The sequence below is a fragment of the Alligator mississippiensis genome, chromosome 14 (assembly GCF_030867095.1).
Source record: "Alligator mississippiensis isolate rAllMis1 chromosome 14, rAllMis1, whole genome shotgun sequence".
NCBI classification, from domain to species: domain Eukaryota; kingdom Metazoa; phylum Chordata; order Crocodylia; family Alligatoridae; genus Alligator; species Alligator mississippiensis.
Genome location: NC_081837.1, coordinates 4,072,501 through 4,089,417, shown reverse-complemented (window position 1 = coordinate 4,089,417; position 16,917 = coordinate 4,072,501). Strand labels below are relative to the sequence as shown.

General features: G+C 49.3%; 1 protein-coding gene across 3 annotated transcripts in view; it reads left to right on the top strand.

Annotated features, from left to right (window-relative positions):
* The window catches only part of TBX4 (T-box transcription factor 4), an 87,583-nt gene that overhangs the window by 39,874 nt on the left and 30,792 nt on the right, over positions 1-16,917 (top strand). For all 3 annotated transcript variants that reach the window (XM_059717726.1, XM_019493472.2, XM_059717728.1), the window contains 2 exons: positions 6,564-6,683; positions 9,262-9,409. In XM_059717726.1, coding sequence (XP_059573709.1) covers positions 6,564-6,683; positions 9,262-9,409 — 268 coding nt within the window. The remainder of the gene's footprint in view (positions 1-6,563; positions 6,684-9,261; positions 9,410-16,917) is intronic.

Below are 16,917 nucleotides of genomic sequence, written 5' to 3'. Positions count from 1 at the left end.
CTTGTTTATTTTCCTTGCTTTCCCTGCCATTGTTACATCTCATCTGTATGGTACCCCGGCGGGGGGGATTTAGCTGGGGCTGTACGGTTGCCCAGCGAGGCTGTTTGATGTGGGTCCGGCTTCCCACCTCCACCCCAGTCCTTACGCTCAGCTCCGACAAGCCGTGCCAACCATATTTTTCCGCCCTCCAGACCTCTCCAAAGAGCACTAGCCTGCAGATCACTTCCTGGCAGCGCCGATCAAGGTGCAGTATTTTAATTTAAGATCCTAGCTGTCACACTTTGCCAAGGAAAAGACAGGACCTTATGGCATCACGGCTTTCACGGTGTCTTCCGCAGTGGATGCCTATGGCGTGTGAACATAAAGACCCATTTATCTTTTTACTAGTAAGCCCTGCGAGAGCCGCAGTCGGTGCAAACAGAACTGTCTGCGCATTTACTTGTGCTGGGAAATTTGGGGGAGAAAAACAGGAATTTGCTTTTAAAATCTGTTGAAATCTAGGAAGGGTTTTGGAGGGGGTGGAGAGAGAAAGCAGTCAATATTGTGTCCGGAAGACCTATGCTCGAGGCCCAGAGAGGACCTAAATATTTCCTGGTGGGGTCTGGGGTTTGGAAGGAGGGCGGTAGTCGGGGCTCAGCTGCAGGGTTTAGACGATTTGCTCCAGGCTTTTTGCTTGGGCCCAGGTCTAGGTATACACTGTTGATAGGGCAACTGTGTACGGTTGTCGTTTTGGAAAACACCGTTTTGGAGCCATCCAAAATTCACCCCACCCTTCAGCTTAAGGTGAGGAGCCAGTCTGTGTCGGTGGGGGCCGGACAGCTTGGATCAGGCCCGGAGCGGGATGCATAGCAAGCGCTGACCAGAGGGTTACATCCACCCCCGATTTGCTTTTAAAACAGTGCAAAGTGGGAACAAATTAGTCCTAGAAACCCTTGGCTCCTACAGCACTGGGCCTCTGTGTAGGTGCCTTTTTCTCTCCTGCTGTTTCCTCTGCCTCCGCCTGAGTCGACAGTGAGGAGGGGATGCGGGGCCAGAAAAACTCATAGAGAAAGGCAGGATGCATGCCTACAGAGCGGCGTGCAAGGGGGCTATCCTCCGTTCTCATCTGTCATCCCCGCGGCCCCACCGCTTGTTAGCGTCCTCCGTGATGGAGGGCGGCAGGGAAAAAAGGGACCAACACAATCGGTGGTCCTTGCAGCCATCCCTGCGCTCGGCAAATAGCACCTTCCCCTGCAGTAGCAGTCTCGTGGCTCACGGGAGGCAGATGAGACTCGCGAGCGCTGCAGAATCTGTCCATCTCGGCGTCTTCTGTAAGCAAGCACAGGAGTTGGCGCCTGTTCCCTTCCTCATTCATCTCCTCCTCTTGTATCTCTGTCCTCCTGGGGGACAAGCAGCCCAGCATGAGGGGGTTTCGGAGGAGCAGGAGCATGGTGCACACCAGGGACAGCTGGAAAGCTTCTGACATGACAGTTTTCTCTGGGCCGAAGGAGTTGCTTTGCAGCGGCCGGGAAACGGCGCGTGCTGTCCTCCTACGCTCGCACAGCAAGATTTGGGATGCTGGAAGTCGCAGGGCTGTAGGCATGACACGCTGCTCGAGGCTGGGGCGGAAGCAGGAGGCAGAGCTGTCATCACTTCAGTTTGCACAGCGCTCGCACTCGCGCGTGCACTGGTCCAGTGGACACACGACACCGCAGCCGCCTGTGTAACGGGGACACCTGCCCAAGGTTGCACCAGGGCAGTAACTCGTCCTGAGCAGCAAGGACTTTGGGGAATAGCTTTGCAAGAGGAAAGGGGAGAAAAGCAGCATTTTAGTTCCTCTCTTTCAGGTGTCATGATGCACGGGCACGAAGGGCAGCCGCTGGGCACTTCTTTCTTGGGAGACTTCTTCCCCGCCCCGTCCGCGCAACATTATAGAGCAAAAAAATCCTTGGTGGGTTGGAGCAATGTAGTTGATCTGAGCGTGGGACCGTGCAACCAGGAATGGCAGGTGTTAATACCCGCTCGGATAGCGACTCAGTCTGCCACCGCAGGCAAATTATTACTTAGCAGCATTAATGCACCACTGTTAATTTACCCTGCACATAACCTCTGTGCCTCAGTTTCCCCATCTGGAAGGCAGGACTCATTTTACCTGCTCCCATCTCCAAAGCGGGTGTTCACGGGGCTAGTTAGTGGGTCTCTGCTGCAGCCTGACTTTGGAAAACCCTGCCAGCGATCCTGATTGTGTCCTGCTGAATTAGGCTTTTATTATAGTTTTCAAACTGCTAAGCGTATTCTTGGTGCTAAGCACTATAGGACTATCGTATACTGTACGGGGGAAATAATAACGTGTCTAGCTCTTCATCCAGACCTCAGCCCCAACTGGATTGAACTTTCACAGAGGTGGAAAAGTGGTGGGCAGTTTGACACGCACGATGGGTGTGTGCTCGTCAGAGAGGACAGGAGCTGCGAGGCACGAGCCCAGCTCTTGCAAAGCCATTCCCAGCCCCGAAAATATCTTCTAAGAAAGCCTGTCCCTACGACTAGTCCCACAAGTCTGGATAAGCCTGCAGACGCCTGGATGCTTCCCAGGACTCGCATCCACTGGAGGCACTCTCCCCAGGAAGTGCGCAGCTCGCGCAGCCCTGCCAATGTGCTTTGTCTTCTCTTTCTAGAGCTGGACAAGCCAATAAAAGCCGGGACAAAAATATACAATATTCACGCTCGCTCGCTCTGGCTTTTGAATCAGCACTTTACGGCTGCATTTTTGGGGGCCCAGACCCTTGATTTGTCATGCATCTTCACTAAAAACAAACGACCCCTGTTTGTAGCATATTGCACAGAGCTATTTACTGAGCCAGACTTTGCCAAGAAGTTGAGAAATATGTTTTCATTAAGAAAAATTAATCTGACAAGTCCCTGGACAGCACATTAGTCGCATATTTTTTTAAGGCCAAAATGCAGCAGCTAATAATAATGATGAAATGTCTCTGCGTGGCCAAAATTACTAAATTCTACCCAATGCTTTCCTGGAAAAGGCTGCAGAGAGTTGGCAGATCCGATTGCATCTCAGGCTGTTGACTTGCTAAACGTAATGCGACCACTGCAAGATCCCGAGCAGTTTGCAAGTTAAGCAACACCTTCCATCAGATGCATGTTCCCATTTGTTATCTGCAAAGAATTTGAGCTGTATATATTATAGTAGTACTTTGCCTCTTTGTATTTATTTTAGAGGTCTATACTAAAGAACATTATAAACTCAGGCATGTCTACTCTATATGAACTCCATATGCTGAAGCTTAATTTTAAATGCCATTAAAAAAGCACTTAACATTTACTGTATATCAGTCCGGCTACTTTAGCAGCGTGGATGCAGCGCAGTACGCGACATGATTGAAGGAAAAAGATGTTCAGAAGCTGCAGGTTATAAAAATCTCCGGTGTAGAAGTCTCTACTGGTGAGCTCAATAACTGTCAAACAATATTGATCGTATTTTTTTTAAATTGCACCCCCCTTTCATTTATAAGTGTAATTTTGAAGGTCTGAAATTTCTAAAAAATTTTTTTTTCAAGTCTTGGCATTCAGGTTGGATTCCTTGTGCCATTTTTTTAAACGTGTGAATCGGGCTGTGTATTCGCAAATTGAAATGTCCTACTGTATTTATACAGGTGCTTACCTGTGCAAGGACAAGGTTAAGAGGAGTGCATAGTTTATGAATGAAAATCAAATATGGACATTGGTAAACCACCCCTTTTTAGTCCCAGCTAATTACATGGTAAACATCTGGGATTTATGCAGGGTGTGAAAAGAGTCAATTCAAATGAAGTTGAACAGGGCCCATTTTGTTGCCTTCTCCCCAAGCAGTTACAAAATGGTGGTGCAGACGACTCCTGCTCCCTTCACAGGCCGATACTGTTCAGCGATCACTACAGCGCACCATTTTCCTGACCCCAGATACAACCTTCCTCTGTATTAGCCGGAAGAAAATTGTTCACGAAGGATAAGGAGCATGGAAGAAAAATGAGCTGAAGATATCGCTTCATCTTGGGGAGGGGGAGGGGAGGACTCTCTTGGCTTGGCCAAATTTGTAACTGAGGCTAAAATCTGAATGAATTTCGAGGGAATTTTAATAGACAAATGACATCAAGATTCGGTCCCCTGTTGTTCATGCCGGGCACGGTCATTGCAGTCGCTCCTGGATAGAAGCGTTTTCATCTCGCCCTTTTGCTGATGAAAAGCAGATTTTGCAATGCGTTGAAGCATTATGGATGTTTGTAGCTGTGGGTCACTTTGCTCAAACGACTTATTTTTGTGGGAGAAAGCGGTGGGTAGTAGCACAGAGCCAACAGAAAAGCTACTCGTAGGGTTTTAAGCTTCCTGATGCTGTAAACTTTTAGGGTTAAAAGACTAAGCAAGCCCTGAAACCAATGGAAAGACTCAATTAGATACTCAGGACCCAGAGTAGAGGTGCTATCTTTTATTAGACCAACCAGATTTTTGCAGAAAAAAAAATGCTTTAATTGCAAGCTTTCGGGCAAAAACACCCTTCCTCAGGCATAGGAGAAAAGATTGTGGAAGTTCTCCTGGGTAGAAATGAAAGTTCATATTTGAAAGGATTTCACAGAGGATAGATAGATACTGGCACTGTAAGAGTTGCAAGATCAGGCGTGATCACTGTGTGAAATATGGTTTATCACTTCAGTGATTTTATTCCTCCCATTTGCTCTCAATGCTGTCCCACGATGTGGCATGTTGAGGCGGAGGTCTCCGAAATCAGTGTTGTGTTAAATGCATTTATAGCACCAGCGGAGGGCCCAGCCCCTGCCTGTGGAAATGGGCAGTGCCCATGGAAGTCCCCCTTTTGCTTTATTTTAGTAGTGGAGGGGGAATTACTTGGTGTGCAAGCTCTGGGCTGGATCTCTGCACAGGGACGCGTTGCATCCAGGTGGCACTTGGGTGGTATACAGCGGGCACGTCTACACGAGATGCTCAGCTCCTTACACCAGTAGACAACTTAACCACCTCTCATTTTTTTGCAGATCTCCCTTTTTAATTAAAAAGGTTTTTAATTTTGCAGGTTGGGAAGGTAGGGGCCGGTTTCACGGACGCCAGGAACCTGTGAATGGGAAAGTTGTGCCCCGGCGTATGCTTTGCTTATTTTAAAAGCTCATTAAGTCGCATTTGTTATTTTTCCCGCTGACTCCTGGCAGGTTAAACCCCTTCCCCAGTCCGTCAGAGCGCACTTCAGCCTCTCCGGGGCTCCCGGCCAGCGTTAGGCGAACGCAATGACTGCTGGGGCCCCGCTGGGAGATAGGAACCCCTTCCCCACTGCTTTTTGGCTACACTTTTCTGAGCCGGTCCATCTGGCTCTTCCTCCATGGTTCATAAGGCAGATACTGTGTGCAGAGGGGCTCACATAGGTTGTTTAAAAAAGATGAATTTTGCCCTATTCACCGGCCACGCTCCTGAATAAGAAGTGCTATAAGGTCTTCTTGTAAACTTGTCAGCTGCAGCGAATGCCCCAGTGGCACACTTACTAGGGATCAGCTTCCCATACAAGTACAACAGGTGTAGGAAACCACACATTTCCGTGCCTTTTTGACGTACAGCATGGCCTTACCAAAGGGAACCCGCCAGAAGCAGTGTGACGATGCCTGTGGTTGAGTGGCAGTCCCAGTTAACCCAGTTAATCCTCTTCCAGCATGGGGAAGGGGGGCAGGTAGCACGGGCTGAGCAGCATGGTACCTTTGCAGGTCCCATTACCAGGTCTGATAGGTGTGTGACCTAGACGTTCCCCAAGAGCGTCCCCATTGCCTTGACTTTGGCCAAGAGACCTTTCTGCTGGGACTTCGTAGTGTTCGGTTGTATTTAGTTCCTTTCAGCCCGTCATCTTCTGCCTGTGCGGCCTCTGCCTGGAGGCTGATCGTTTCCTCGGCAAACCTGACCAGCTTTTAAAATCAGTGGCCATCCTCCCTTTAGGCAGGCAACCTCCTCTTGGCAGCAGGTTGCACCAGAGGCATCGTGTGCACCAGCTGAGGGCCCAGCCCCTGCCTCGGGCACGTCTCTTGCCCTGTGGAAATGGGCAGTGCCCTTTTGCTTTATTTTAGTAGTGGAGGGGGAATTACTTGGTGTGCAAGCTCTGGGCTGGATCTCTGCATAGGGATGCGTTGCATCCAGGTGGCACTTGGGTGGTACACAGCGGGCACGTCTACACGAGCCTAATAACACTGCACACTAACACATCACAGCATGGACAGTGCTAATATGCTCCTGGGCAGTATTATTAGGCGTATAACGTCACTAAAAAGGCATTTGCTGGCCCTACTGCACAGTAACTCTGGTTACTGCACATTTATTTAGTACTCGGTTATACAAGTACTAACTAAATGCGCAGTAACCACCGTGCGTTAATGAACGTGTAGACATGCCTGGTCTTTCACAGATCTCCTGTACCAGATTGAATGTCACCCTTGGGCTTTTGCACGTTGTCAATGGCAGTTCTGTTGGGTCTCCCCTCTCCTGCTTTTAGCTTATGCCGCGTTTCAACTCGCTTGCTAACATCTTCATCCTTTGCTTTTCCTAAGGAGGATGTTTCCTAGTTACAAAGTTAAAGTAACCGGGATGAACCCCAAAACCAAGTACATCCTGTTGATCGACATCGTCCCAGCTGACGATCATCGGTATAAATTCTGCGACAACAAATGGTAAGAGGATATTTGTACTTTTTTCACACCTGTGTCACTCAACGGTTTGCAATCAGCACTCAGGAAGTAGCAACGCAGGACTGCACGCAGGGAGGAGAGCAGGTCCTAGCAGAGTCCTTAACTTCGTGCGTGTAGATAGAATAGGGATTTGTGGGTGGAGGTTAAAGCTAGGCAGATTTAAAATGAGTGATGAGGGTGGTTAAATGTTGGAACAAACTACTGAGGGAAGTGGGGGATTTTCTGTCTCGGGGCTGTCTGAGACTGGATGCCTTTTCCAAGGAGGTGCTCTAGACAAATCCAACCTATTGAAACCCCATGGTCTGTGTTATATAGGATCTGAGGGTCCCTTTTGGCCTTAATATCTGAGTATGCATGAGGCCTGCCACTTGCGGTGGGCTGAGTGTCATCTGAATGCTGTTTTCTTTTTCCGAATGCCGTTTCACGCCAAGGGAAGAGCTGCGTGTGGCCAGAGTAGGCGAATCTTCACTTCTCCAGCAGCTCTTCTTGGCTCCACATACAACAATGTAGAACTGGTTATTGTGGCCATTTGGGTTTACTTCTTTCAAGTGAAAATGTTTGTGGCCATCTCTGAGGCTTCGCTGTCTGTTGGAAATATGCATCTTCATCCTGCATTTACATATAAATACCCCGCACCACCCGGGAGCTTCCTCCACGCCTGGTCCCTCCTCCTCCTGCCGCTTTGCAACCACGCGTGTGGCAGGGATGTGGCACTTCCCGGGACAGGAGGTCCCGCAGGATTTAATCCGCCACCCCCGCATGTAAATTCACAGCACCGCTGAGGATGAATAGGGAACCTCACCTAAACAGGAAGGGCATTCAGAAATGTTGAATACAAAGTGTTTTGTCCTCGTCTTTATTAATTGATATATTTATTTCTTGCTCTTTCTGCAGATTGCCCCATTCTGTTTCTCCTCCCGGTGCAAGTAGTCAGCATGAAGCCAGGCTTAATATTTTACTCTCCTGTCAGTGGGGAACTCATGCATTTTGGGTTTTCCCCCGTGGACTCAGACTAATAATATCTGCTTATTGCAAGTGTGCCCTGCTCTTCCCAGGCCCCTCCCAGCCCTTTGTTAGGGAGCGTCATCTACTCTGCAAAGTGACTGAGGTGGGATTGGGATCAACCATGGGAAAAATCCCATTGATTTTGATGGGAGGGAGGGCAGCTGGCCCCTTCCTAGTGACACCCTATGAAAACGTAGTGACTTACATGTCCCTTTTTGGGGATTGTTCTAGCTTTGGCTTATTTTTCCCCCCTCTTCCTTCTCTTTGAGCTAGCGCTTGTCTCTGGATTGCCTGTAGGAAGGGAGTGGGATTTGCTGGGAACCATGCACAAACCATGGGCCATTTGGCGCTTTAACCGTGAAGTCCTAGATGATGGATCATCACTAGCTCTGTTTAATTTAACTTTGGCCAGCACTAGAATTGTTTCCCCTTTTCATTTTATGGCTGCTGGAAAGTCTCTGCTGTTTTTGGTAATATTACTTTTATTAGTGTTTTATAGCACAAGAACAATACACAGTAATGGGGAGCGTTGCCATTACGTGATGTATTACAGCTCGATGGTAAATCTGTGCAAATTAATGGTGCTTTTGATGTGTGAGCAAAGGGGGCTGGCAGGAGAAACATGAGGGACAGCCCCATGTGCCAGTGTACCGCCTCGTGTCGGGGCTGCCATCACGGAGGGGCAGCAGCTGGTATTGCAGCCTTGGGGCTCTGCTAGGTTGCATCCGGCCCCAAGCTTGCTCTTGCCCCAAATATCTTCCTCTTCGCAAGAGTAGAGTCCCCAGGGCGGTAAGTTGGATCCCACCTCTCCGCTGGGTGGACTCGTGCTGTGTCTGCCTTGCTCTGCTCCCTCCAGATGGCAAAGACAGGATTTACTCCTTAGCCAGTCCTAATATGGCTGCTGCGCAGCATCACTCAGAGCCTGGTGCTGCGTATCTGGATAAAATCCTGCCCAGGTGATGACAGCTCTCCTCTGCTGCGGTCCATGAAAAATAAGAACAGTGGCCTCTCTGTTCCCCGCTCCCATTTTGCTTCATCTTATTCTGAGCCAGGAAGCAGCGGCAGCAAACGTAAAGCTCCCCTTGTGCAACTCCAAGTGGCCAACCGGCCCAGATCCAGCCTGCGCTAGAAGGCAGACTGTAGGCCAGGGCTAGCAGGATGGGTCTGAGGTTCAACGAGGCATTGCACTAGCATACTGATACACCGAGGCGATTGCACTCGCATACTGATTGCACTAGCATACTGATACAGTGAGGCGATTGCGCTCGCATACTGATTGCATTAGCATACTGATACGCCGAGGCGTTGCACTAGCATACTGATTGCACTAGCATACTGATACGCCGAAGCATTGCACTAGCATACTGATACACCGAGGCATTGCACTCGCATACTGATTGCACTAGCATACTGATACGATGAGGCAATTGCACTAGCATACTGATCGAACAAGGCAATCGCACTCGCATACTGATTGCACTAGCATAGTGATATGCTGAGGCAATTGCACTAGCATCTACCAAGTTGACACAATCCCTAACTGCTTTGTTCGCAGGATGGTGGCTGGAAAGGCGGAGCCTGCCATGCCCGGACGGCTGTACGTTCACCCGGACTCGCCCGCCACGGGAGCTCACTGGATGCGGCAGCTGGTGTCATTTCAGAAGCTGAAGCTGACTAATAATCACCTTGATCCCTTTGGACATGTAAGAGAGAAGTTCTGGGAATGCTGTGGGTAGAGGTGGATGCAAGCTCTTGAGTTTGCTACTGGGTTTGAGTTTTCCCAACATGCAAGAGAGCTAGGTGATGCTCTAATCAGTCTGGTGACTACAGAAATATTTATTTTTTTTCTACGATTGCAACGGAGAACAGGCGCGTGCAATGCGCCAGCATGAAACACCCACCATTGGATGCTTCCGTGCTCTTCGCTGGCCACTTGCACCGCAGTGCCTGGCTTGCTGAGTTACTCGCACGCGTGGTACCGCCTGCCTTTTATTCGGGGTGGTGGAAGTCAGCGGTTTCAGATTTTTCAGGGAAGTCTTTGATGCACCCAGTATGTCGAGTGCACAGAAACAGGTTGCATAAGCTCATTATTTTCCAAGCTGGCTTTGACTGCCCTATAAAAGACGGAGGATTTTATTTGGAAAATCTTAATTCATATGTATTGCAGATGTAGGGCTGGGAAGTACGCAGTTATCTACCATAATATATTTAATAGCCTAGAACATGGGCCTTTCCAGACCGCCAGCCAAATGAATGCTTATATAATGCATGTGTAAAAGCATAGTGACCTGTCCAGTTTTCTCCATTTATATTGAATGAGATGTGCAGGTTGGCGGGAGGAAGCAAAGGTAGATTTGTAGACTTCTTTTGATTGTAGTGGCCTCAAGCAGTCTTACCCATACAGGTAAGAGAATGTGTTTTTTGTAATACTCTTATGATTTTCAGTCAGGGGTGCATGGATCCGCCTCGCTCAACATGAGCGTGCAACAAACCTCTAACAGACGGGTGGTGCTCCGGTGTAACCTGTGTGTGATTGTGGTGCTCTCCTGCCGGGGCACCGATTAGTGATGCTGAAGGAGGCTCTGTCCTTCATGCTGACGTCCAAGTAAAGAGTTTCCCAAAGCCCTCGGGCCTGTGTTGTTTTAGCAGGGACTAGCAAAGCCTTTTGTGACATTGTACTGCACTTTCTCCAGACCGTGTGGAGCAGACAGAGGTGCTGAGGGCAGGCCGTGCATGGGGGGAAGAGTATAAAAGTCAAACAGAAACAGAGCAACATCCTCATAAAGGCAGAACAGGCAAAGCAGCCAAGTTTGCATTGCCATGAAAGAGATTGAGGCATCTCCAAAAAACTATTGCCCAGAGCCAGGCCTTTTGCTGCATTTTGCGATTTTTCTGCAAATTCCAAGTGTTTCATTTTAAAATGATCTTCAGGTCTCTAAAGTTCAATGTTGCAAAGACCCAGCCATCATAATGTGATGCTTTGATAACCCAGCTTTGCAGAAAACTGGCAGGCAGAGTTGGGACCTGACCCCCTTCTCCAACCTATTGACCCCAATGAAATGTGTGTGAACTTCAAAGCCTCATCAGGACCATTTAAATGCTTATGTTATTAAGCACAGGCAATCTCTCCTTTCCCCTCCTCTCTTCTTCAGGGGGAAGCAAAAATACACCAAGGAAATTAAATGCAAACTACATTAAAGAACGCACAGCTAAAAACTCTGTCGAGTGACACGTTATGGTCTCGGCAGCACTCGCAAACTTAATTGCTTTGTACGTCAAGTTTTGTCTCCTGTTCTGCCTCCCTGCCCTCTCAGTTTAACTGCGTCGCTTAATATATTGCTGTTTATGTTGCAAAACGTGGACCGTATAACGGACAGGATGTTCAAGGTGGCCGTAAAGCAAACAGGACGTGCAGTGTTGGTGCTGGATCCTTCAGCATTTGCTTTTCCTGACTTTGTCATTTTGAACCGTGCAGTTTTAACACTGCGTTTTAACAGGGGAGGCTTCCTTTTGCATTAATATTGAACACCTCCCTCTTAGCGCTCCATTTACACCCGCTGGACTACATCTGTAGCTGCCGGGCATGTGAATAATGCCATCGACTCCAGCTGCGATTGGCACCTGCGGAGGATCTGCCAGCCAGGATCGCTTTTTTTCCTGCCATAGCCCGGTCTTGAGAGAGAGGAAAAAGTCTGGGGTTAAATTTCAAAAACATCCGAGTCCCAACGGGACTTAGGCACTTAAGACCCCAAACTGCTTTTGAAAATGGGATTTAAGTGCCTCTGCACATTGTACTCTTAGGCTCCAAACCAACAGGTTGCTTTGGAGGCTATTTTGTTTTTGGATCTGGTCCTGCGGGAAGCCGGGACAATGACCGTGGGTGAGTCAGCCTCTCGTAATAATGCAGGAAACCAAGAGAAGAATTTGCTCCTCGGGGCATCTGTTGCCGTCCCGCTGGTGCCAGCTCCCCCGTGAGCGCTCTGGTTTTGCATGGGCTGGTCCCGTGCCCAGCACCAGGGAGACGTCGCCCCTGCCTGGGGCCTCTGCCTGTTACTGCGACGTAGCTCTTCACCTGTTAATCAGCACAGCTTTTGATTTCTAGGGATTGCTTTCAGATGATTTGCAAACTTGGAAGCTGGGCCGTGCCGCACGCTGCTTGCTCACCTGCTCGCCCCGCTCCATTCGGCTTCTCTGCCATTTCCTTTTGTCTTTGATGTCCAAAAATGTCAGCACCCCCGCCAGCCATTTCCTTGCGCCCCAGGTATTTTCTTTCTCGGTGGCCCAGAAAGAGGGTTTGCCCTCTGCCCCCGCTGGCACATCGGTTAGCGCTTGCAGGCATTGCTGTGGCCCGTTCCACCAAACCTGAGCAACGCTGAGCGCAAACGGTGAATTATCCGCACGGCAGCCCATGATTTGCAGCAGAATATTATTTACCGTCCGGCTTCTGTGCCCTGGCCTAGCTGCAGCTTTTTGATGCGTGCTAGTGATCCCTTTCTAACCTGTGCCCTGCTGTAGCGTGCACAACTCCGCTAGGCTCTTTGCAGGCAGATAATGTTGCTGATGGGCAGAGGATGGGGAAGAGTTAGTGCAAAATAGCACAAACTCTCCCACACCAACGCTACACGCTGCGTTTCGGCAGTGACGTTTGCTGGCAGACACAGCGGTTGAAAAACCGTACTTCCAGCTCCCTTGTCTATTCACCCAGCACTTAACATTTTGATTTTTCTGCAGGCTCAGAGCAGGTACGGCATTATATTGCTCTCCTAAGCACGTGCTAGCGGTACTTAATGTTACGGAGCAGAAACTCGGGAAGCACAGACACTTGGTTGAGCTCTCTCCTCCCATCCCTGACGTCCCTTTGTAACTGTTTAAGACATCCCCATCAGCAGGGAAGGACTATTCTCATCCAAATATGTGTCCGCGAGCACACGCACCCAGCTGTGCCCCCTGCCCTAAAGAGCAGGTCCTTTTTAAAACATTTTTTTACTGGCCAATTTTCTATTCTCAATCGATTGTCTCGGAAGAAAGCGTCTGCACGAGAACGAGGTCCCCATTTTTAAGTGAACCCAGTGGACGCCCTCACTTCTTTTTAAGCGCGGTTGGTGCCAGCCAAGTTGGCCCTGAATTGCAAGCAATTGAAGCTCATCCAAAATAATCCGAGTGAAGTGTCCACACTTCAGCATCATTTAGCCTCTTGCTAAACCGGGGCAGAGTTTCCCTGCAGACGGGGTTCAGACAACTGGCCGGGGGAGAGGAGAAAACAGACCTGAGCATAGGTGTTAAGTGAATGCACCTTAATTATTCCCACCGGCCTTTTCCCGGCGCGCTGGCTCTTTGGGTGCTGCCATATTTATTGGAGGAGGAGGGAGGAGGCAGGCGGGGGTGCCTGGCAGAGCCCTTGTTGGGGTCCGTAGGGGAGGAGGTTGCTGCATTTAGCCTTTTACAGGAGGAGACGGCTAATGTTTGTCCCTGGAGTTTGCAAGCAGCTCGCAGTCCCTGCGACAATCAGCTCTAAAGAAGCTTATCGGATCCCGGAGAAATGATTTTAAGCCGCTTATGCTTAAAAGTAAAAGCCCTCCCCTTAGTTTGTGTCGTTCAACATCTTTACGTGCCCAGACGGCCAGGCAGACAGAAGCCCTGATTTACGCAGGTGTGCCAAGCCTGCTTCGTGATATAACAAGCTAATGATGGAGAAAGATTTGGGGCTTGACTTTCTAATGCCGTGTAAATGATTGGTAGTAATGTAACGTTACTCTGGAAGGGGAAAATATTTTCTAAACGTAGGCAGAGGCCATACGCTGTCAGGACAGCAATGTATCCATGTCAGCTACCAGATTTATTCAGCCTGGGATGACATGCTCGCTCCAGACAAAAATATGAGAATTGCTCCTTCGGAGCACTGATCGGGGGGGATCACTTAATAAATTCAGTGCGTCGCATCTGTAGTCTCCTGGCAGATCTTGAGCAATATAGAGCGGTGTTTAAAATATGTTATTTGCATTTCTTTCACAAGCTTAGTTCAGGAACAGTACCCATTACTTATTAATGCACCTATTAATTCTGTAGCGATAGGTATTCGTGCGTGAGTGTGTGTGTGTGCATGTGTGCGTCTGTGCGTGTGCATGTGTCTGTGCATGTGTGCGTCTTTGAGAGGGTGCTAACAGTGTGTATTACAGAGGCATCTTTTACAGGATCTGATTGAAGCCTGTTGAAGGCAATGGCCGGATGCTCATTGATTTGCAGCAGACCTTAGCTCAGGCCCAGGGCGAATGAATCCATTTCTCTGCGGAGAGAGATGCTGCTTTACCCGGACCGAGTTCTGCTTTGGCAGAGCCTCGACTTCCGCTCCATCGTAATCGGCTTCTGCCTGTACGGAGACAGACGCTACAGGAAGATTAAGAATAAAAGTAGAGGTAGACGGTCATAGTGCTGGTGGCTTGCAGCCCTTTCAGTCCTGTCACTGCATCGTTGCCTGTCTTTACCCGTGTTTTATTGTGCGGGAAGGAAGCTGTCGCAGCGTGACGTTGTGGGGCACCTCGGCGAGCCGTTCGCTGCGTTTAGGGAGTGAACGAATGCCCTGTTCCTCTTGGTTTGAATGGTCTTGCTTCGGTTTGGTTCTAATGTCTACCTGCGGGTCTCGCTCCCCACCACACACTTTGCGTTGAATTAGCGCTGCAAGGCTTTATTTATTTATTCCCTCTCATTTATTTCTATTAATTTTATTGTTGAATGTTTCTATTTTTGCTGCCTGGAGCCCTGGGGTCATTGGATCATGTCGCTGCCCTATTAATCTTCAGGAGCCCGACATCTTATGTAGGCAGATAACGTTTGCAGTGCCTTTGCTTATGTTATGACTCGTGGTCAGAAGACGTTTTCTAGCCAGGGCTTGGTATGTGAATTTATGGGGGTGCCTTACCAGCCCCCTCCACGTGGCTCTTTGCAGAGAAACGGCCTGTGCGTGCACCCGTCAGGAGTTTTTTAGGCCCATTGGCAAGGACGTGAAGACTGTTGACCAAGACCAGTGCTTCCAGGGTACAGCGCCACAGGTTTCGGTGGCCTTAAAACCACTTTCATCGCTGCTGTCTTCCACGCGCCTTAGTAAGAGGGACTGTTTTCTTCAGTGACACAGTGCAGACCTCCCGTGTTAATGGGTTCATTCCCCTTGTTTCAGTGCTGTGCACACTGAGTCTGGACGCCTGTCCCAGTCTTTTGAGGTCCTTACAGGGTCTGGGTCTGTCCGCAGACTAGCTGCATTGAGGGATTTTTATTTTGGACCATCCTTTCTAGGAAACATACCTGATCTGATCGTGGGGGCGCACTGCGGGCCGAGTAGAAGGGTCTGTTGTCTGCGTTGTTCGTGTGCAAAGGAGCCGAGTTGTGCCCTGCCGAGGTGAGCGGATCATCCGCTCCACGTGTAACACGTGGCTCCTCGTGAGGTTCCTTCTCGGGGATGCACAAGATCTTTGCAGCATTACATCTTTGAGGTCTTGCATCTTTGTGTTATATCAGCCAGAGGAAATGTAGTTATTTTAAACCTAACCCTGAAGACCTCATGCAGTCTGCAGTGGGCAACTGGCCTGAATGTAGATGAGTAAAGATGTCGGGGTTTGCAAACAAGTGTAAGACAAATTCAAGGAGCAGGAGCAGGGTTATGGGGGTGGGGGCTCAGCATGTAGCTGTTCACTGCCATCATGAAAACCAGACTTGTTGGGGAAGTTAAGGTCTCCCACTCCCTTTTTCCACCTCATATTTTGGGTACTTTACTCAGTTTTCCTTCAACAACAAGCCCATGGACTTCCATGGACATTGGCTGGCAGAAGGACTGAGTAAACACTGACTTGGCCTTTGGGGTTAGCCGACTGGAAGGAGCAGCTTGTCTGCTCTCTGTTGAATCTTTCCCTGGGAAAAGGCTTTGAGACTTGGGTTTTGCAGAGGAGAAAGCTTCAAGGATTTAGGCCCCCGCTATCACTGCAATGAGGGCTCCGCTCTCTGAGCCCGTAAGACCTTTATCCTGGAGCGCATGTTTCCCCAGCTGAGCCGTCAAGAAGGACTCGGGAAGAGCTGAACGAAAGAAAACAGGGGACTGTTGAGGGAGCACATTTAAGGTGTAAAGCAGGTGCTTCTTTTTTGTTCATAGCACTTAAAATGAGGGTGATCCGAGCTGCTGCAGTGGGAACGTGCAAACAAGTACTGATCCCCCACGCGGCCACGCAGGCTGGGCAGGCTCAGATTGGGAGATGAGCGGTCAGCTGAAACCGGTATGACAAGGAGTGGGATTGCAAGCTGGTTTAGTTCATTTTAGGGAGGTTTCAGAAAATCAAAAAAAAAGACCAGAACGTAGTGTTTTCATCATTGGACCGTTTGCTTCGGCCTGATTCAGACCTGCACTTCTCCCGAGCAGGAGGGCTCTTAATTTCCAATTGCTCTCACTTTAACTACAGCTCTTTCTTTTTTCTGAATGGCACAGCGGGGCGTCCTGGGGGGGCTCCCGGCTTCGCCCTGGGATATCTCATGTCCTGAGTGATTCCAGAGGGCCCGCCCGGCTCGCCGTGCCATGCTGAATCAGGTGCTGTAAAAGCCGAAGGAGATAAGCTGCACTAGTAGCCGCTACTAAGGATAGGATTGAAGAAAGCAGCCCCAGAGCCTGATACTCGGGAGCTGATCCCCTTCGGTCGCTGCTCAGATAAACACTAGCAAGGTCACTTAGATGTGCAGCATCCAGCAAATGCCCAATCTGATCTCTATGCCTAAAACACAGGCATGGATTCATTTAATATCAGCATTTTTTTTTTTTAAGTATTCAAGCTTTCTCACGTGTATGCAGCCCCACCCAGGCAAAGGATGGGTCTCAGCCTTTGGCCTAAGTTGAAGTCTGTCACCCAGACTGAGCCCCCTTACTTGATTTGCAAAACGGGGTGACCACCCACTTCTGACCAGCTGCTGGAGCAAGCGATAGTCTGTCTGTCCGTCCCCTCATGCCGGGAAGGAGACGCATACCAGGAAATCCCAGCCTTCCTCAGATTATGCTGACTTCGGCATGGAGCTGTGGCCCAGCTTTTTGCGAGCCATGCTATACATTTATTGGATGACCCTGGTTGTAACCACAAGGACACCGGTTGTCTTTATGCATAAATGATCAGGGTTTGTGTATTTTTTATTCTTGCTGTTATTATTATACCCCCGGCACAGGTCCAAGAACAGGAGTGGACAG